The sequence below is a fragment of the Oreochromis aureus genome, linkage group 3 (assembly GCF_013358895.1).
Source record: "Oreochromis aureus strain Israel breed Guangdong linkage group 3, ZZ_aureus, whole genome shotgun sequence".
In the NCBI taxonomy this organism is placed as follows: domain Eukaryota; kingdom Metazoa; phylum Chordata; class Actinopteri; order Cichliformes; family Cichlidae; genus Oreochromis; species Oreochromis aureus.
The window spans coordinates 131,999,057-132,021,131 of NC_052944.1; the positions used below are offsets into that span (position 1 = coordinate 131,999,057).

At 38.6% G+C, this 22,075-nt stretch overlaps 1 protein-coding gene across 1 annotated transcript; it reads right to left on the bottom strand.

The window, feature by feature from the left end:
• Nucleotides 1-6,105: 6,105 nt before the first annotated feature.
• On the bottom strand, nucleotides 6,106-10,656 carry LOC116313127 (H-2 class II histocompatibility antigen, A-U alpha chain-like). The gene is made up of 4 exons (XM_031730701.2): nucleotides 10,510-10,656; nucleotides 9,784-10,029; nucleotides 7,433-7,717; nucleotides 6,106-6,900 (listed from the first exon to the last, which is right to left on the bottom strand). The coding sequence occupies exons 1-4, from the start codon at nucleotides 10,625-10,627 to the stop codon at nucleotides 6,779-6,781; spliced, it is 771 nt and encodes a 256-aa protein (XP_031586561.2). The 5' UTR covers nucleotides 10,628-10,656; the 3' UTR covers nucleotides 6,106-6,778.
• Nucleotides 10,657-22,075: the final 11,419 nt, after the last annotated feature.

A 22,075-nucleotide genomic window follows, 5' to 3' on the forward strand; every position in this document is an offset into this window, starting at 1 on the left:
CCCGGACACCAACAACCACCAATGCACCAACCCCTGAGGGCATCAGTCACCAGCAGGGAGTGTGGTGAGGGGAGATAGGCCTCCACACTTTGGAGGGCCTGGGTGTTCCCAGGGAGGTGGAGTCTAAGACCCGACCTGACATATAGACACAGACAAACAGGCACACACAGACACAAACATGCTTTCCCACCCTCATGCACACATATACAAACACTCAGCACTCACCCAACGTAGGGACAGACATACATAGACATGTACACACAATCATACTCCCCAAACATACTCTATACCCCGGGTCCAGGTACCCTTGCCCCCGGAGGGCGAAACGGCACCCAGACCCAAGAGATGTGACCCTTTCCCCCGGGGTGGAGGCAAGCAGACCGCCCCAGGCTCCGCAGCAGCAGGGAGGCCAATCGGACAGCCAACACCTCCTCCCAGCCCCCGCCCGATGGCTAGTAGAGAACGGGAGGTGTGAAGACCCCATACCTCCCTCCTCCCGCTCATGTGTAGTGTTGCTGCGTGTTGTTCTAAAGTGCATTTAAAACAAGGGAGGGCATGGTGCTGCTGCCAGAGAGCAGCAGGTGTTAGCACGGCCCCTCCCGAGAACCCTCAATGTCTACATGGATTTAAAATTGAGAGGTGGGCTCCGGCGCCAGAGGTAGGGTTGAAAACACAGACCGTCCTCTGGACGCCGTTAACGTGGTCACCCTCAAGGCCCTATATATATATATATGTGTGTGTGTTATGAGAGTGTGAATAATGTGGATGTCTAAGTTGTGAAATAAAATTGAGGCACAGGTGGCCAGAAGGGGACAGAGGGGGGGGGGAATGCCTCCCCTGCACCCTGGTGACACACCCGCACCCCAAGGCCCTACCTGTGTGGGTGGGTGTGGCGGAGCGGGAAGAGGGAGGCAGCCGGGGATGGGGAGGAAAAGAAGGGAGGGGCAAGATGCCCCTCCTTAGGGCCAGCTCCCCCGCTGACCCCAGTAGGCACCCCGTCCTCTGGTACCCACCAAGGCAAGGGAGCCCAGGCCCATCCAGACCGGGGCTGCTAAGCCCCACAGGACCTGGGGAAGCCCACCCCACCCCACCGCAGAGGAAACTATACCCACCCCAACATTCAATCGTCTCCAGACTACACAAGACAACAGACACCCAGGTTAGGTTTATTCTCCACCTCTCCTGTGTCTCTCCCCCACTGTGTCTCTCTCGTGTATTCCTAGCGATCTGCCTGTAGTAATCCTTTCGTCTCTCTGTGAACAGATTTCCCTGGACCAGCCCCTGTGTTACCTGAGCGATCGAGTGTGTGAGGTTTGAAGCAAGCTTTGTGTTTTCTGTGGACTGTGAAGAGGAGCATGAGGCGTGGAGCGTGGATGGAGTGTGGAGTTAGGAGTGCGTGTGGACTTCAAGTGTCTTTTCCCCCGTTCATGTGTGGATCCCCGGAGCCCGTCCTTCCCCACTTTGTAAATAGATCACCTGGTGTTGCTGTAAATAAAGACTCTTTTGTTTTCTATTCAGAGCCTGCGCGTGAGTCAGTTCAGTCCTGTTGTGACATCTCTGATATTGCTATCACATCAAATGGTTGATTAGATGGTGCTATATATTCTTTAATATATTGAAAGTTTGCATATAGACTTCTACTGTTCAAATGAACCATCGTTATATTCTTACCCTGCTCTATGTTCGTATTAAATTGTTCCATTGTATAATAATTAGTCCTTTAATATTTTGGTAAAAAAAATACAGTCAGGATCTATATTGCTATCATACCCCAGTGTCCCACTTTCAACATCCATTTGATTTGTTCCTTGAAATCTGCCAGACATCTAACTTTATCATATATTTTATCCACACACTATTACCTTTAACAATACTTTGTCTTAGCCAAGTACCAACCAGTTTGACAGTACATTGAAAGTGCCATTGACCATCCCAATGCTTTGCCTTACATTTTATTAGCCATATTTTTCTAATTCCGTCAGCTCTTTAATGACTAAAGACCTTTGCCTGCTCCGGTGTTCCATTTAACTTAATGAACGCCTTACAATCTGTTGTCCAGGTTGACTGTATTTTCTTCTGTTTTCTTAATAATCTTGCTTGTCGTGCAATATCTGCATTTTTCTTGATTAAGCGTTCATTAACATACACATTCATTCCTTTCAGCTTTCTTCCTTGCTTCAGTAACTCGTTCTTCCCCTTCCTATTAACAAATCTTATAATATTGGCCTCCCTGCTGCTGCGGAGCCTGGGGCGGTCTGCTTGCCTCCACCCCGGGGGAAAGGGTCACATCTCTTGGGTCTGGGTGCCGTTTCCCCCTCTGGGGGCGAGGGTACCTGGACCCGGGGCATAGAGTATGTTTGGGGAGTATGACTGTGTGTACATGTCTATGTATGTCTGTCCCTACGTTGGGTGAGTGCTGAGTGTTTGTATATGTGTGCATGAGGGTGGGAAAGCATGTTTATGTCTGTGTGTGCCTGTTTGTCTGTGTCTATATGTCAGGTCGGGTCTTAGACTCCACCTCCCTGGGAACTCCCAGGCCCTCCAAAGTGTGGAGGCCTATCTCCCCTCACCACACTCCCTGCTGGTAACTGATGCCCTCAGGGGTTGGTGCATTGGTGGTTCTTGGTGTCCGGGGCTGGGCGCTCAGGTATGCACCAGCTCACTCTCGGTGGCTACTTGGCGGGGCCTGGTGCCTGTCGCTCGGTCAGGCCTCTTCCGGGGCAAAGGGGCCCTCGGGCCCCGGCCTCGGGGCCTGCAACTCGGTTCACTCTGGCACAGCTGGCTGCCGGCAGAGCCGGCGGGCACGCAGGTGCAGCCCCCTCTGGCTTCTGCTCCGTGGCTACTGGGTGACCCCTTCGTCTGGGGATCTCCTCAGCCCTTCCCAGGAAGGTGGCACGGATGCCCCTCCGGTGGTACTCCTTGGGCTCTCGCACTCTGGGGCCTCTGGATGTCTGGAGCCTGGATCTCCTCCATGCCTGCTTCATGCCCTGGGGGACGGGGCTATGGCCCTCCACACCCTCTAGCAGACCGTTACATGGGGAAACCTTTTGTATACAAGCGTGCTGATCCACACAGGTGTGCACACGGGTGTTCACTGTTCGTAGACATAAACTACACCTTTCTTAGCTGCTACTTCAAAGCACATTGTGCGCTGTCTGTCCTGCGTGCTGCACAACAACTTTCAATATTTAGTATTTACTGCTGTTCACACTTAGCTAGATTGGTGTTGTGTTTAGTATGTTGCTTTGGGTTTTTTTGCTTGTCTTCTCTTCTTTTTCTCTCAACAGGTGATCCAGGAGATTTTTTTCTCTTTCTCTTTGTCTTTGTAAGTGCCCTTTCTCACTGTCCCTTTTCCCTTCTGTTTTTCTTTTCCTTCCTCTCTTTCTTTCTCCCTTTCCTATCCCCCAGTCATGTCTGTCCCATCTGTAACAACTGAAAATAAAATAAATAATAACAATAAAGTTTGATCAAATGGACCAATACGGCAATGCCATGATGATCCATTTGGCAAAATAAATCCATTTGGTATCCTTGTTGGTCTTCAGACAACAATTCTGACGGCTAAAGAACCAAATGGGACAGACAAAAAAAACAAACAAAAAAAAACAAATCTTATAATAATGGCAGGTTTTTGATTCTTGTTTTTCCTTGGAAGAGCATTGGCATCCCTCAGTGTCCTTACTATCCATTTCAGTGCCTTTACTATTGAAAAAGGCCATTACCTGTTCTTCCTGGGAGCGCAACTCTTGCTCAGGCGGCTCCCCTCTCTCTTCTGCTGCTGCCCGTGCATATGTCTGATGCTTGGTTTCCAGACCTGTTACTATCACATCTGTTATTCTCAAGTATTGTTCCAACTCTGCCACTCATCCTTCCAACATAGCAATCTTCTTGTCCTTTTCCTCACTTTGGCTTCTTAATTCTTTAATATCCTCAGTTAAGTTGATTATCAATTTTTGTTGTTTTGCAATGGTTGTTATTTCTTCTGACATAAAGTTCAGAGATTTTTTTATGTCCTCCAGTTCCTCCTCATTGACATTACTTCTTTTAGGTAGCATCTGCTCAATACTTGTGCCCCTTTTTTACTGCAGCTCCAATCAGTCCTGAGCCTTGCCTGCCTTTTCCTGTAACTTCACTAGCTCTTGATGGAGCCTGGTTGTGGCCTGGTGGCTGATGATGGACCCTGGTTGTGGCCTGGTGACTGATGGTGGAGCCTGGTTGTGGCCTGCTGGCTGGGCCTGCTAGCTGATGGTGGAGCCTGGCTGTGGCCTGCTGGCTGATGGCGGAGCCTGGTTCACCATCAGTCTTCAGTCTTCTTCTTCAGACACCATGAAAATGTTGTGGCTGTAGCCGCATCTGTAGCTCTGTATTCATGCTAGCTCACTACAGAATACTGAATACATGCCCCACAATGTATTTTGTAACGTATTCCGTTACGTTACTCAATGAGAGTAATGTATTCTGAATACTTTGGATTAGTTAATATATTATCATGCTTTTTATAACTACATGAATGTACTATTACTGAGCGCTACTCGCCATACCAACAGCAACTAGATTTTTAAATCTTAATATAAAATGAGTAACAGTAGGTGGACATTAGGTAAGGCTGCACTTTTTGCAGCGATCTCGTATAGAAAACTAATCGCGTGTATATAAAACGGGTCCGCGGCTCCGAACCGTAGTAAAGGGACCTCTGGCTAATATGTCGGGTTCCGTGTCGGGCTCGGAGCCGAAAACTAGCTTTACTTTGTTGTCTGGGTCAACTTTGCTTGCCAGAGACAGAGAGAGGCGTTGAAAGGCTGCTCCAACGGAACTTACTGTTTCGGAGAAAAACACGAACACAGTGTACAGTCGAGTCTTAATAGCTTACTTACAACTGGGCTACACTGCCCATGAGGCTACAGAGTAGGCTATGCCTGTAACACTCTGCCTATTGCCTTCATATTAAATAATTTTTTGAGCAATAATTAAAAAAACAACAACAAAAAAAAAATTGTAACGTCATTATGCGGGCCGCAAATAGGGGTGATGTGGATTGAGACACACGCATTAGAGCCTCTTAATGGGTGTTTTGTTTGGGTTTCCACCGGCGTGGAATTACCAAAAATAGAGAGGGGAAAGCCTAACATATGAAACAGGAAAAGACCGCTGTGTGATCCCTTTATTTCAACAAAGTAACTGTATTCTGAATACCACCTTTTAAAATGGTAACTGTAACGGAATACAGTTACTCATATTTTGTATTTTAAATACGTAACGGCGGTACATGTATTCCGTTACTCCCCAAAACTGGTCTTATGTCAGTGTATTCTGGTTTGCTTCCTTGTCTCGTCAGTTCTGATTTCTCCCAGCTGTGTTTTCCGATTGCACTGTGAATATATAAGCCCTGTGTTTTCTCCTGCTGGTTGCTGGTCCGTCTGTGATGTCTCCCCTTGTTTCTTCCGCGTTGTTTCCGGTGTTCCTCTGCATGTCATCCCGTGAGTTGTCTTCAGTTCCACGTGTTTAGGTTTTCACAGTTTAGATTATTTCTTAGTTCATGTCCTCACCACCTCCACTGCTATCTGTAGTTCTTCCATTGGTAAGTAAAACTCGCTTCTCCTCATAACCTCTGCCTGCACTTGGGTCCTCACTTTACCTCCACACGGCCTTCCTCGCCAGCCGTGATAGATTGTTATGGTGTACACAGGAGGAGGAGGTGCCGGGAGGGAGGTTGGGAGGCAAAGATTCTTTGGATTCTGCCCTAGGAAGGGCTTCAAATGACACCCAGGTGAATAAGAGAGTCATCAAAAGTAGTAAGTAGTACAGTAAGGGTTGAGTTTACAATAGAATAACAATAAATAAAACAATTTTTGGACTTTTTTTTGGTTTTTCAAAGAGCATGGTCTTTGTTTGATTAATAAGCTGGTGTGGAAGATTGCTGCCACACTGCTCTTTTGGCCTGCGCTTCAAGGATTTTGTACATCCATCACACGATGCAGGTTTGGGCTGTGCTTTTGGACACATTGTATACATTGTTGTATTTTTATTATTTAATGTTTAATTAAAGTTATAATGAATTAGCAATCAAAGCTGTAGAGGAAAATAAATCAGTTTATAGTTTTGAAATCAATGTGACAGATTCAGTTTAATCATTAAAAAAAAACATGAGACTCATCCTCAATAAGCAACATAATAAGAGCAACTGATCAACAAGACAAAAATACCATTAAACTAGTTTCCACAACACCAGACAAATAAGAAGGGAAAATTAAATTAGCGTGAAATAAATGTTTTTAATTTTCCTCAGTAAATGTTCAGACTTCTGAATATCCACTTTCAGACATTGATGATCATGTTAATGGAAAAAAAAAAGCCACATTAAACAACAAAACTTTTTCATATCTGAAACATCCTAATGAAGGGAAAGTGCTCATTTCTTATGATCAAGTGTCAGCACAATGTTTCTTTCTACAAATTATGTAGGATTATTACAACTTTTCAACGCTATTATTGGTGAGAAAAGAAGAGTCTGAAAAGAAATGTTCCCTACAATTGAAGAGTAAGTACCCATGAACATATACGTGTGTATTGAAAGGTCTGAGATCATTCTGAATATCTGCCACTGCTTTGTGTGACAAGTCTTTATCCAGATGTTTCGCTTATATTATAAACACAAATTCATTAAAAAGCAACAGTTTATCAGAGAATGGGGTCTTCCTTCATTACTAGTACAACTTCTGGTTCTGTGTAATCAAATTACAGACTAAACCTGACTTATTAAAACAACAGCTCCAGCCAATCAGCTGCACTCATTTCCTTTGATGAGGAAGAAGGTTCCAGCAGCCACTCCGAGCAGACCAATAGCCAGACCCAATCCACAAAACACAGAAGGTCCAACACTGGGCTCAGCACTCTCAACATCTACAGACAGAAACACAGAGGGACATGAAACTTCTCATTTAGATACAGTCACTTAGTGTTGGAGTTCCACAAGGTCCCGTGCTAGGACTAATTGTTTTTACTTCATTGCAGGTGCTTTCATGGGTAATGTTATTAGAACATGGGATCTGATCCTTTGCCTTTTAATGTGGAACTACACCATTCTGGAAAATGCAGTGTCACCAAATTGCCTCAGGGTTACTGGATGAAGAATGACTTGCATTATAATCAGAACTCAATAACCTAAATAAACACCAAATTGGCAAAGAGTATGGAACACAATATGTCAACTTCCAAGAATTTGACTGTTGAATTCAGGTCAGCTTGGATCAGTCATAGATGGAAGAAATTTTACTTGAACCATAGAATCATAAACAAGAAGAGGGGAGAGAAGTTTCATTGGATCATCTACACTAGAACTGTGTCATGGTTATTTTAGACTATATGAAAAACTCAATGAGACACATGTTTTGAACTGGTAAAAAGTAAATAAAACGGAGTTGACTTTGCTCACCATAGATCCTGGTCATTGGTTGGGTCAGGGCCACATGTTCCACGGTGCAGCTGTAGATGTCACCCTGCTGTGGAATGAAGTCCAGTCTGGACGTCTGTCTGAAGGAACCATCTTTGTTGGGGAAGGGAACAGTGATGGTGGTTCCTTCAGTGACCTGATGTTCGTTCTTGGTCCAGGTGACGTTGACGGGAGCGGGATAGAAACCAGTCGCATGACAGATCAGAGTGTTTTGGACTCCGAGCTCCACATTTAGTGTAGTGTAGATGATCAGACTGGAAGGAGCATCTGAGCACAAACATGTACAGTATCAATAACTCAGCTCTAAAAGGCTGTACTAAATATATAAAAGACCATTATAAGAAACAGAAATCAGTGTACAGTATGTACTGGAACTGCATAAGGTGTGTGATGCTAAATAAATAACATTTAACAGAATAAAACTATTCAAATAAAATTAAAAAAAAATGAATGTGAGACCTTATAATCAACAAAAAAGCATAGAAACACTGAAATGAAAAAGTGTCTGTTAATGAAATGTGTTTTCAAAAAACATGAATATGTGAAAACTGATGTTAGGAAAATTACCAAAGTCATGTGATAAACAGGAAGTTCTGTGTTTCACTCCTGTGTGTCATGTTTCTGAAGCTTGGGTTTTTCCTTCTCCTTTCTTTGATTTAGTAGTAGTTTAATTTGTTTACTTTTCTCATCATGTTAAATGTGTGTTTTTACAAATTCTTTCAATCTTTGTTATTCAGAAAAGAAAATCTGAAACACTTCTGGTATGACCGGTAGGACTTCATCTGTGGATGATATTTTGCTCACTCATCGAGACAGGATCAGGTGTTGAAAGTCATTTTATTTTATTCATGTCTTTATTGAGAAGGTTCTTTTGTGGATTTAATCTCGGGCTGTTTCGGGAACTTCCAATGATACACAGAAGAAACTCTTTTGACTAACCCTAACCCACTACTGCATGTCATTAACTTCTATCCTCTGTATTCCATGAGTGTGGAATTATTTTGTTCTTAAAGTCTCTTTTTAAAAAAAAAAAAAAAAAAATGCAGGATAAGGCTCTCTACATACATGGCAAATATATCTGGTTAAGCAATAATAATGTTACATAATACACCCTAAGAACCCAATTTTTATTGGGAGGATTTTGAAATGTTTCCAGAATGTAGTTGAAGTTAATTTATGGATTACTAAAATATCTGTCTTCAGACTATGGAAGGACAGAACTCCACATGGAAAGGGCCAGGTTAGAACACACAACCTTCTTGCAGTGAGGCCACGTATCAAATAAAAAAATATCTAAATTGACCAATGTCCTAAACTGACAAGATTTAGACCATTGGAATAGCCATCCATTGATCCTTTTCCACTTATCCTTGTCAGGGTCACAGGGAGACTGGAGCCTATCCCAGCTTTCTTAGGACGAGAGGCAGGGTACACACTGAACAGGTCACCAGTCTGCCACAGGTCTAAAACAGACACTGACAATCATTTGCACTCACATTCACACCTATGGACAATTTAGAATCACCAATTAACCTAACCCTGCTAACTTCATGTCTTTGGACTGTGAGAGGAAGCTGGAGTACCCAGAGAGATCCCACACAGACATGGGAGAGCATGCAAACTCCACACAGAAAGACCCCGGCCTGATGGTGAACTCAGGACGTGTAAAGCAACAGTGCTAACCACAGTGCTGCCCCATACCCTTGGAATATGATATACTATTAGGATTGTCACTAAAGCTGGCCTTTTTTTTTCATGGTAAGAGTGAAAAATGAAAAAATACATCTCAATATAAGATCCTGAAACATGTTGCAATTAGATGTTTTTTTTTTTTCATTATAATTATGTAATATTGAACTACAAGAATATTCTCAAAGTATAATTTAGGCTGGTGCAATCAAAACGTTGTTTCAGTTTAACTTTTAACAGAAACCTAAATGACCTTTTGAATGAAAATGTTCTTTGAACATTTGTTACAATAGTTTTTTTGAAATGACTTGAATTTGTAGGCAACATTTGCCAAAACTGGGAACTTTTGCTGCTGACTGGTTAGCTGACCTTATCCACTGAAGACAGTTGTGGAAGCAAAAAAAGAGGTGTACTTGGAGCAAAAATGTAATATCTTTTGAATTTTTAATGCAAATTTTCTCCTTCGTGTACAAATCAGTCCTCAGGCTGTTTGAGGCAGGTAGATAGATGGGGAAGGTTAGAATAACTCTCTAAGAGAATATATTATTTCATTTACCTTAAATCTGTGAAACAGATCTTTTTCTGCTGAAGACTGTGTGGTTGTACTTAAAGAGTGGAAAACATGGCAGCAGATTTGTTATTACCGAGTTCTGTGGGGATGTCCTTCATACCCTGACGCATCTTTTCCAGGTTATACTTGCAGAGCTCTTGTTGACTAACAGCCAGATCATACAGTCCATCAAAGCTTGGATGACTTACAAAGTCGGGAAGAGAATCAACTCCTCTGTGGTTGATGAAGTCAGCATACCAGGCCTCTTCATCATCCAGTGTATACATATCCTCTCCATCATGGTCTGAACAGCCAATAATTCGGGTACTCTCGTGTAGAACTGAGAAGAAAAGAGGACTGATTCAGTATCTATTATTCAGTCCTTACTCACAGTACAGACAAAGGTATATTTTCACTTTCAGTGAATAAACAAATCTTAATGTTTCAGCTTAACAAGTCATTTTCAGCCATTTAATGCTTCCAATTTTCTGAGAATAATTTGGGGAAGGCTCTTTTCTGTTCCAACAATACTCTACACCAGTGCACAAAATAAGTTACATAAAGGCTGGCTGGAGGAATTTGGTGTGGCCTGACTTGAACTCAACCACATTAAACTCCTTTGGGATAAATTTGAACAGACATTGCAAGTGCCTGACCTTACAAAATGGTTTTCTGGATCAGAGGAAAATCAATTTTGGAACTAGAATTTATCAAAATTCCTAAGAGTGTAAGTAGTCCATGTAGTACATGTTGTATTTCCTGGTTGTTTAAACTTATATACAGCTTTAAATTATGTTTTAAAAGGGAATCAGAGACTCACGATCAGCGGAGACAAAGAGGACAGAGGAGAGAACGAAGAGCAGCACCCACACCTTCATCTTCATCAGCAGCAGCAGCTCTGTGACTCTCACTCTCTGAATCTGTGAGCGCTCAAACATGCATACACCCACACACACACACACACACACACACACACAGCAGCCAATCACAGAGAAGGGACCGGGTGATGTCATCAGTGAGCAGGTAGACACACACACCCCAGCTGGATATTATTAACCACATTTTAGTTTAAAATGTTTTTAATAGAATTTGATGGTAATGATTACAATGACCTGGTTGAATCTGGTGTAGAAAATGAGAAGGGAACCAGGAAACAGGGAACAGTTGGTCAGGGTGTCAAGTGACCTAGAGGAACCGGGACTGCTGGTAAACTGAGGACACCTGGTGGACAGATGGAGAACTGGAAAGGCAGTTCACCCTGCTAAATTCTTTCTGCTTTGGTGTGGGGAAGTTGTTTCTTTACTGATCTTTACCTGTCTTCTCTTATTGCTATGTTGGAAGGACGAGTAGCAAAGTTGGAACAATACTTGAGAATAACAGATGTGATAGTAACAGGTCTGGAAACCAAGCATCAGACATATGCACGGGCAGCAGCAGAAGAGAGAGGGGAGCCACCTGAGCAAGAGTTGCGCTCCCTGGAAGAACAGGTAATGGCCTTTTTCAATAGTAAAGGCATTGAAATGGATAGTAAGGACAGTGGGGGATGCCAATGCTCTTCCAAGGAAAAACACGAATCAAAAACCCGCCATTATTATAAGATTTGTTAATAGGAAGGGGAAGAAAGAGTTACTGAAGCAAGGAAGAAAGCTGAAAGGAATGAATGTGTATGTTAATGAACGCTTAATCAAGAAAAATGCAGATATTGCACGACAAGCAAGATTATTAAGAAAACAGAAGAAAATACAGTCAATCTGGACAACAGATTGTAAGGCGTTCATTAAGTTAAATGGAACACCGGAGCAGGCAAAGGTCTTTAGTCATTAAAGAGCTGACGGAATTAGAAAAATATGGCTAATAAAATGTAAGGCAAAGCATTGGGATGGTCAATGGCACTTTCAATGTACTGTCAAATTGGTTGGTACTTGGCTAAGACAAAGTATTGTTAAAGGTAATAGTGTGTGGATAAAATATATGATAAAGTTAGATGTCTGGCAGATTTCAAGGAACAAATCAAATGGATGTTGAAAGTGGGACACTGGGGTATGATAGCAATATAGATCCTGACTGTATTTTTTTTACCAAAATATTAAAGGACTAATTATTATACAATGGAACAATTTAATACGAACATAGAGCAGGGTAAGAATATAACGATGGTTCATTTGAACAGTAGAAGTCTATATGCAAACTTTCAATATATTAAAGAATATATAGCACCATCTAATCAACCATTTGATGTGATAGCAATATCAGAGACTTGGATAAACATTGGAAAAGAAGAAGATTTTGAGATAGAGGGATATGAATTTCTCCACTTAGATAGGACTAATAAAAAAAGGAGGTGGGGTGGCACTCTATGTTGATAAAAATGTAAGGTTTGAAAAAATGAGAAGAATGACGAGTGATGGAATGTATAACAGTGGAAATAAATATGAAAAAAATAAAAAAATATATAATTGTCAGTGGTATATATAGAACACCAGGGTTAAGGATTGAGACTTTTAAGGACATTATAAAGGACTTATTTATAAATCTGAATCAGAAAAGAATGTTTATTTGTGGAGATTTTAATATTGTTTTACTGATATTACCAATCCATAATAAGAATATTGAAGAATTCATTGATTCCATGTATAGGATTATTTCCCCTGATAACAAGACCGACGAGAATAACCACTCATGGTGCAACTCTATTAGATAATATTTTTACAAATGTAATGGAAGAAAATATAAAAGGAGGGATATTGATAAATGATATAAGTGATCACTTACTAGTTTTTGTAACTTATGACTGTTGTTATGAAGTTCATAGAAATGAATGTAAGAGGATATATAAAAGAATGAGAAAAGAAAAGACAATACAGTGTCTCAAAAGTGAGTTAATAAAACAAGATTGGACTATTGTGTATAAACACAAGGATGTCAATAAAGCCTATGAGACATTTTTTTTTTTTAGCATTTTCATGGCCTTATTAGAGAAAAAACAGCCTAGTGATTGAAGTCAACAGGAAAGTGTCACGGTTCGTTTGAGGACTCACACGCAGGACTCAGAAGCTTAGAGGCACACAGTGGGTATTTATTACAGTTCCACCAGGTGTATATACAAGTAGTACAGGGGTGGTGCTATATACAAAGCAGTGACAGGGAAAAGGCTCCGGGGAATCCAGTTAGGGGAAAAAACACTCGCTCCTCCCGCAGAACCCAGAGAGAGAGAGAGAGAGATTTGATTTTAAAAAATACATTTATTACTCATGAGATAATCGACACCCGTGATAATGAAGTGTAACACAAAATCAATCAAAAAAAGCACAATATATCAAAAAATTACATCAACATCTTCCCAAAAACTAGGTCCCCCTCCGCCACACTACAGATTGCCTCACTGTAACCCCAGACCTGAGAAAAGATAAGTAGGTCTGAGGCTGTCTTATAGAAATTAAATTCTAGCAACAGCCTAGACTTCACCATATTGACAAACACAGGGACTACCCCAACATTCAGCCCTTCTGTCACCTTTCTCTTCCTGCTGATATACACTGCCATTTTTGCCTGTCCTAACAAAAAATTAAGCAGCTGGCATTTGTTCTTCCTATGACGAGTAAATTTAAAACCACAAATAAAAACTAGAAAAATTTGCATTTCCTGCGAAAATGCTGTATGGATGCTTCAAAGCTGAAGCTGTCTGCTAAAACTAGATGAAAAAGCTAAAAAAGTTGCAGAAATTGTAAAAACTGCCGAAGCAAAGGAACTTTGCAAAAATGTAATTACGTAGCAGAACTGCAATATCTTAGAGGAAATATAATACTTGGAAGAAATACAATAACATAGTAGAACTTCTCGGAAATATTGTAACTCAGCAAAACCATGAAAACTTCGCAGAAATACAAGAATTTAGGAGAAATAGTACAAGATAACAGAAAGAATATGTTTAGCCAGAAATACGTAAACATTACAGAGATACTATGATTTGGAATAGTAACATAACATCTTAGCAAAAATACTGTGATTTAAGAGAGACATGATAACTTAACAAGAATACAATGATTTAGCAGAAATACTATATTCAGTAGAAATACTATAATTTGGCAGAAATACTAAAAAGTAGCAGAAATACTATAATTTAGCAGAATAGCAATAACTGAAGTAGAAATATTGGAAAAGCAAAATGACAAGCTGAAAAAAAAGCGGAACATGGTTAAGTTCCCTCAAAGCTAATTGTTGTTCACCTGTGAAAATAAATATAAAGAAATAAAAATAAATTAAAAAAAACAAGAAATAACAGCCAACAGATACACACAAAATCAAATATGGACACACAAATGGACAGAGAGAGACACACACATAGGGTCTATGCCAGTCAACCAGTCTGAATATATTATATTTTTATCCAACAATGAGATGCTGCCCTAACGTATGAGGGGCAGTACAAGCCAAAATTCATTCTTTCACTCTCACACACATACATTCTTCTTTCACAGACATATATTTTCACTCTCACACACATATATTTTCACTCTCACACACATATATTTTCACTCTCACACACATATATTTTCACTCTCACACACATATATATTTTCACTCTCACATACATACATTTTAATTTATGCATTCCTACATTTTGCTCTCATTTACATGCATTCAATATGCATTTAATCTCACAAATAATATATGTATGTAAGAAGAGAATGCATACATGTCAGAAGAAAATATATGTATGTGAATGAAAGAGTATAGTGGAAACGGAAGGAGTTTAATGGAAACGGAAGGCTGGGTGTCTGTACCGCTGTGATTGGCTGAGAAGCACGCGCGGGTCACTTTCAAGTGTCTGACAGTATGGAGGGGGGAGAAGAAACTCGAGTTCTTCAGCAAGCTATCGGGGTGTTAAGAAATATTTTATCATCTCCTGAAACGGTCACATCGTTGTCCTCGTCACTTGATCGAGATGGGACGGGCTCAACTTTTTTTTTTACGTGAGCTCAAATTTTTTTTAGGTGCGCTCAAATTTTTTTTAGGTGCGCTCAGAATAGTGGGACAAAAATAAGGCCATAGGTAACAGGCATCTCCGAAAACATTAGAGCACTTATGGAAATATGTGATGTCTTGATGAATCAAGCAGATATTTGAAGTTTACACAGCACCATTCTCGCATGAAAATATCTTAAAAGTTTATTTTGTGACCTATGGCGTTATTTTTGTGCCACAAAACCAGCCAATCACAGACTTGGATGCAAAAATATCTGATTGGCTGTTCTGGTCTCCAATCGGCTTGAAATGACGAAATGCAATATCCCAGAATCCATTTCGTCCAAAACTCAAACGAGGCAGTGGCAGAGAAGCACAGAGTGGCGGAGTTTGAAATATTACTCTTTCTGGGTTACTATGGCGTTATTTCTGTGCCACTATTCTGAGCGCATGCGTAAAAAAAAAGTTGAGCCCGTCCCATCTCGATCAAGTGGCGAGGACAACGATGTGACCGTTTCAGGAGATGATAAAATATTTCTTAACACCCGATAGCTTGCTGAAGAACTCGAATCTCTTCTCCCCTCAATGCTGTCAGACACTTGAAAGTGACCCGCGTGCTTCTCAGCCAATCACAGCGGTACAGACACCCAGCCTTCCGTTCCATTAAACTCCTTCCTTTCCACTATACTTTTCATTCACATACATTATTCTCTTGCATACATATATTTTCTTCTGACATGTATGCATTCTCTGCTTACATACATATATTATTTGTGAGATTAAATGCATATTGAATGCATGTAAATGAGAGCAAAATGTAGGAATGCATAAATGAAAATATATGTATGTGAGAGTGAAAATATATGTATGTGAGAGTGAAAATATATGTATGTGAGAGTGAAAATATATGTATGTGAGAGTGAAAATATATATGTATGTGAGAGTGAAAATATATATGTGTGTGAAAGAAGAATGTATGTATGTGAGAGTGAAAATATATGTATGTGAGAGTGAAAATATATGTATGTGAGAGTGAAAATATATGTATGTGAGAGTGAAAATATATGTATGTGAGAGTGAAAATATATGTGTGTGAAAGAAGAATGTATGTGTGTGAGAGTGAAAATATATATGTGTGTGAAAGAAGAATGTATGTATGTGAGAGTGAAAATATATGTATGTGAGAGTGAAAATATATATGTATGTGAGAGTGAAAATATATATGTGTGTGAAAGAAGAATGTATGTATGTGAGAGTGAAAATATATGTATGTGAGAGTGAAAATATATATGTGTGTGAAAGAAGAATGTATGTATGTGAGAGTGAAAATATATATGTATGTGAGAGTGAAAATATATGTATGTGAGAGTGAAAATATATGTGTGTGAAAGAAGAATGTATGTATGTGAGAGTGAAAATATATATGTGTGTGAAAGAAGAATATATGTATGTGAGAGTGAAAATATATGTATGTGAGAGTGAAAATATATGTATGTGAGAGTGAAAATATATGTGTGTGAAAGAAGAATGTATGTGTGTGAGAGTGAAAATATATATGTGTGTGAAAGAAGAATGTATGTATGTGAGTGAAAATATATATGTATGTGAGAGTGAAAATATATGTATGTGAGAGTGAAAATATATGTGTGTGAAAGAAGAATGTATGTATGTGAGAGTGAAAATATATATGTGTGTGAAAGAAGAATATATGTGAGAGTGAAAATATATGTATGTGAGAGTGAAAATATATGTGTGTGAAGAAGAATGTATGTGTGTGAGAGTGAAAATATATATGTGTGTGTGAAAGAAGAATGTATGTATGTGAGAGTGAAAATATATGTATGTGAGAGTGAAAATATATATGTATGTGAGAGTGAAAATATATATGTGTGTGAAAGAAGAATGTATGTATGTGAGAGTGAAAATATATGTATGTGAGAGAAAAATATATATGTGTGTGAAAGAAGAATGTATGTATGTGAGAGTGAAAATATATATGTATGTGAGAGTGAAAATATATGTATGAGAGTGAAAATATATGTGTGTGAAAGAAGAATGTATGTATGTGAGAGTGAAAATATATATGTGTGTGAAAGAAGAATATATGTATGTGAGAGTGAAAATATATATGTATGTGAGAGTGAAAATATATATGTGTGTGAAAGAAGAATATATGTATGTGAGAGTGAAAATATATATGTATGTGAGAGTGAAAATATATATGTGTGTGAAAGAAGAATGTATGTATGTGAGAGTGAAAATATATGTATGTGAGAGTGAAAATATATGTATGTGAGAGTGAAAATATATATGTGTGTGAAAGAAGAATGTATGTATGTGAGAGTGAAAATATATATGTGTGTGAAAGAAGAATGTATGTATGTGAGAGTGAAAATATATATGTGTGTGAAAGAAGAATGTATGTATGTGAGAGTGAAAATATATATGTGTGTGAAAGAAGAATGTATGTATGTGAGAGTGAAAATATATGTATGTGAGAGTGAAAATATATATGTGTGTGAAAGAAGAATGTATGTATGTGAGAGTGAAAATATATATGTATGTGAGAGTGAAAATATATATGTGTGTGAAAGAAGAATGTATGTATGTGAGAGTGAAAATATATATGTGTGTGAGAGTGAAAATATATGTATGTGAGAGTGAAAATATATATGTGTGTGAGAGTGAAAATATATGTATGTGAGAGTGAAAATATATATGTGTGTGAAAGAAGAATGTATGTATGTGAGAGTGAAAATATATATGTGTGTGAAAGAAGAATGTATGTATGTGAGAGTGAAAATATATGTGTGTGAGAGTGAAAATATATGTATGTGAGAGTGAAAATATATGTGTGTGAAAGAAGAATGTATGTATGTGAGAGTGAAAATATATGTATGTGAGAGTGAAAATATATGTATGTGAGAGTGAAAATATATGTATGTGAGAGTGAAAATATATGTATGTGAGAGTGAAAATATATGTGTGTGAAAGAAGAATGTATGTATGTGAGAGTGAAAATATATATGTGTGTGAAAGAAGAATGTATGTATGTGAGAGTGAAAATATATGTATGTGAGAGTGAAAATATATGTATGTGAGAGTGAAAATATATATGTGTGTGAGAGAAAAAATATATGTGTGAAAGAAGAATGTATGTATGTGAGAGTGAAAATATATGTATGTGAGAGTGAAAATATATGTATGTGAGAGTGAAAATATATGTATGTGAGAGTGAAAATATATATGTGTGTGAAAGAAGAATGTATGTATGTGAGAGTGAAAATATATATGTGTGTGAAAGAAGAATGTATGTATGTGAGAGTGAAAATATATATGTGTGTGAAAGAAGAATGTATGTATGTGAGAGTGAAAATATATATGTATGTGAGAGTGAAAATATATATGTGTGAAAGAAGAATGTATGTATGTGAGAGTGAAAATATATATGTGTGTGAAAGAAGAATGTATGTATGTGAGAGAAAAAATATATGTGTGTGAAAGAAGAATGTATGTATGTGAGAGTGAAAATATATATGTATGTGAGAGTGAAAATATATATGTGTGTGAAAGAAAGAATGTATGTATGTGAGAGTGAAAATATATATGTATGTGAGAGTGAAAATATATATGTGTGTGAAAGAAGAATGTATGTGTGTGAGAGTGAAAATATATATGTATGTGAGAGTGAAAATATATATGTGTGTGAAAGAAGAATGTATGTATGTGAGAGTGAAAATATATATGTGTGTGAAAGAAGAATGTATGTATGTGAGAGTGAAAATATATATGTGTGTGAAAGAAGAATGTATGTATGTGAGAGTGAAAATATATATGTGTGTGAAAGAAGAATGTATGTATGTGAGAGTGAAAATATATATGTATGTGAGAGTGAAAATATATATGTGTGTGAAAGAAGAATGTATGTATGTGAGAGTGAAAATATATATGTATGTGAGAGTGAAATATATATGTGTGTGAAAGAAGAATGTATGTATGTGAGAGTGAAAATATATATGTATGTGAGAGTGAAAATATATATGTGTGTGAAAGAAGAATGTATGTATGTGAGAGTGAAAATATATATGTGTGTGAAAGAAGAATGTATGTATGTGAGAGTGAAAATATATGTATGTGAGAGTGAAAATATATATGTATGTGAGAGTGAAAATATATATGTATGTGAGAGTGAAAATATATATGTATGTGAGAGTGAAAATATATATGTGTGTGAAAGAAGAATGTATGTATGTGAGAGTGAAAATATATGTATGTGAGAGTGAAAGAATGAATTTTGGCTTGTACGGCCCCTCATAATTTGACACAGAGTTCATGTTCACTACTGTAATAGCTAATAATGATTAATATAATAACTATAATATTTGTCATATTATATTTACATTACCGAAGTGAGACTTTAGTCTCATGAACAACATTAGCTAACTGTTATTTACTAGCTAATCTTAAAATGGCCGTTCAGTATAGAAATGAAGCCCAAACATCATGTTTTACAGTCCTGTGGTCTCAGCCTCAGATACTTATCAAATCACACAAAGCTCATGTAGATACAAACTAATGAACAAAATATGTTCTCCTTCATTTCTGTCAAACAAAGTTGACACGTTTCCAGCGGTTAGTATCATGGTTGCTAGGCAATCTGGGCAGCGCGATGGAGGCTAGACAGTCCCATACAGCCCATGTGTTTGCAACAAAGTTGCCGTTTATTTTGTAAATTGAGCTCAAAACTGCCCCTAGCGTCCTGGAGCACTTCCGTTGTGTTTTTGAGTTTGCATGTGTTTTGTATTTTGTAAGTGTTTTGGAGTTTACATGTATTTTGGATTTTTTACGTTTTTTGGATTTTGCATGTGTTTTGGATTCTGTACGTTTTTTGGAGTTTGTACATGCTATTTGGAATTTTTAAGTGTTTTGGAGTTAGTACATGCTTTGTCTCTAGGGGCCACCGTACAACACAGTGAAACACACACTGGTAACAACAAGAGCTGTCTCACAAATACTGCACTTAACATGACCTGTAATAACTCTGTCTGTGTGGCTTTGTTTGCCAAGCAGGGGGGGTTGTGTACACATGAAGCCTCCACATGTGAACCTCTGTGAGGCAGTTAGCTGGAATGCTTCAAAGTTTGATGAAACTTTATCTCACCATCACAGGAAGAAACAAACTCACACACAATGAACACGGTGTTTCCAGACTGCTGTGTGATTCTTTATTACCCTGCACTGCTCTGGTTTCACTGCCCAGCAGCCAAACATCTTCTGCAGTGTCTTCAACCACATCGTGGACCAGGCTAAAGATAGATGCTGAAAGGGCTGATATTCCAATCAAAGTAAACACTGTTGCTGTGTCAGAGACAAGCTGTGATCAGTTTGTTCACTCTGAGCCAGTCTGAGCAGTCAGACGGCATATTTCTGGAGTGAACACATGAAGGTGCGGCCCTCTCACACTCTTCAGGTGGAGTCCTGCCTCCTTCCAGGAAGCAGCTCACCTGTGTGTCTGTGTTTAGTGTCCAGGTGTGGATTGGAGCTTGTTGTTGGTGTCTATGTGTAAAGAAACTGTAAGTTTGCTTTGTTTCCTCTTTTAACAGTTTGACTGTTTGTTTCTGTGATGTTTGGATCTGATGTTCAGCTCTTATATCAGGAGAAACTTTGGATCAGATAAACTCAGTTTGTTGTTATGAAGTCGGCATTAGGTTTTACTGAAGTGACATAAAAAACATGAGGTAAAGCAGCTTCAGCTTAGTTCAGGTTTACTGAAAGTTAATAAGAAGAAAATTCATGTTCATATCATTTGCCTGGTGATAATTTATGCATATGGAGGCTGCAGGGATAGCAGTGTTTTGTTTGTTTTGCAGCATGTTTCACAAAATTAAAATACATAATTTATATGAAATTAATCCAAATCACAGATCAGATGTCATCAAACAAATAACTCATGTCTGTTAGTGTTTTTACAGCTCTGTTAAGATAAGATGAGATAAGATAAGATAACCTTTATTAGTCCCATGTGTGGGAAATTTGTTTTGTTACAGCAGTGGACAGTGCAAAGTTGCATAGAAAAATTAGAAGAAAAAACACTGGAATAATATATCCATAATATACTGTACACAATAGAATAGAATAAAATAAAAATAAAATAAAATAAAAGACTATATACAATAGAATAAAATAGAATACAAATGCTAAATACAATTGAGTATAATACAACGATGCCAGAAGAGTATTGCAATAAGCAGTATTAAATAACATGTTGTTACTGTTGATGCGTCACAAAGATCAGGAATGTTGTAAACTGAAACTATGCTGCATGCAGTTACCAGTTTTTCTCGTCAGATGTTGGAGACTTCCATGAAGAATGTTTCCTTGGCTGAAAACACCAAAACATAATTAAAAATATGTCTGATTCTCATGAATATGCTGTAAGACAGAGCTGGTGCTGACTTTAATGTACAGGACCCATTTATTCTGTGCTCTATAATATTTGACACTTTGGATTCATCTGATTCTGTCCTGTGAATAGGTCTGTATGAAATCTGGTCTATTAATACAGTCTACACTAAAACGCTATCACGAGACAGTCTTGGTCTGTCTGTCAGCTTTATGTTAGAGGCTGTAACAAACATGGAAGAAGCACTGGTTCAGTTCATTACTTTTCTTCAGTGACAACCCCAAAATTGTGTGTATGTGAACTTTACTCTGACTCAAACTCAGTGTGAGCAGTCAGACGACACATGTTTCTGTTTTTCGAGTGAATGCAAGAAGGTGTGACCTGAAGAAGTGAATTTAAATCCAGTCTGAAGTGAGACACAGAGATCAGCTTGTACACAGACAGTAATACTTTGTGCTGTAATTCTCACATTATTTGTTCTAAGGATAAGTGTTTGTGTCATGGTCCTGCCTCTTTGAATCTTTGTTCCTGTTCCAAATATAGCAAATGTTGTGGGTGTGGCTGGGATCAGTGTGTTCACACTGGCAGCTAAAACAAGGTGTCATGTGAACAACTGAACTTTAATCTGAACCAGTCTGACCAGTTTGAAGTCAAACATACATCAAAAATATATGAAGCAGGATGTAAAAGAGAGAAAATTTCCAGTGTGCACTTTGAAAGTGGAATTTAGGAAAAAAAAGATTTTCAGAGATGAGAAACATGAAAAAGAGAAGGGAAAGAAAGAAACATTTTTGATATTAAAGTCTGTTGTTCAGGAATTTGAAGGATGTTTTGAAGTGAAGCTGAGTGCTGCCACTGCTCAGCCCCTCCCACCTGAGCTGCTTCAGGTAGAGTCCCGCCTCCTTCCAGGAAGCAGCTCAACTGTGTGTCTGTGGCTGTGTCCCAATTCAGGGGCTGTGTCCCAATTCAGGGTCTGCACACTTGAAGTACACGCAATACGCGTACTACGTACGGTGCG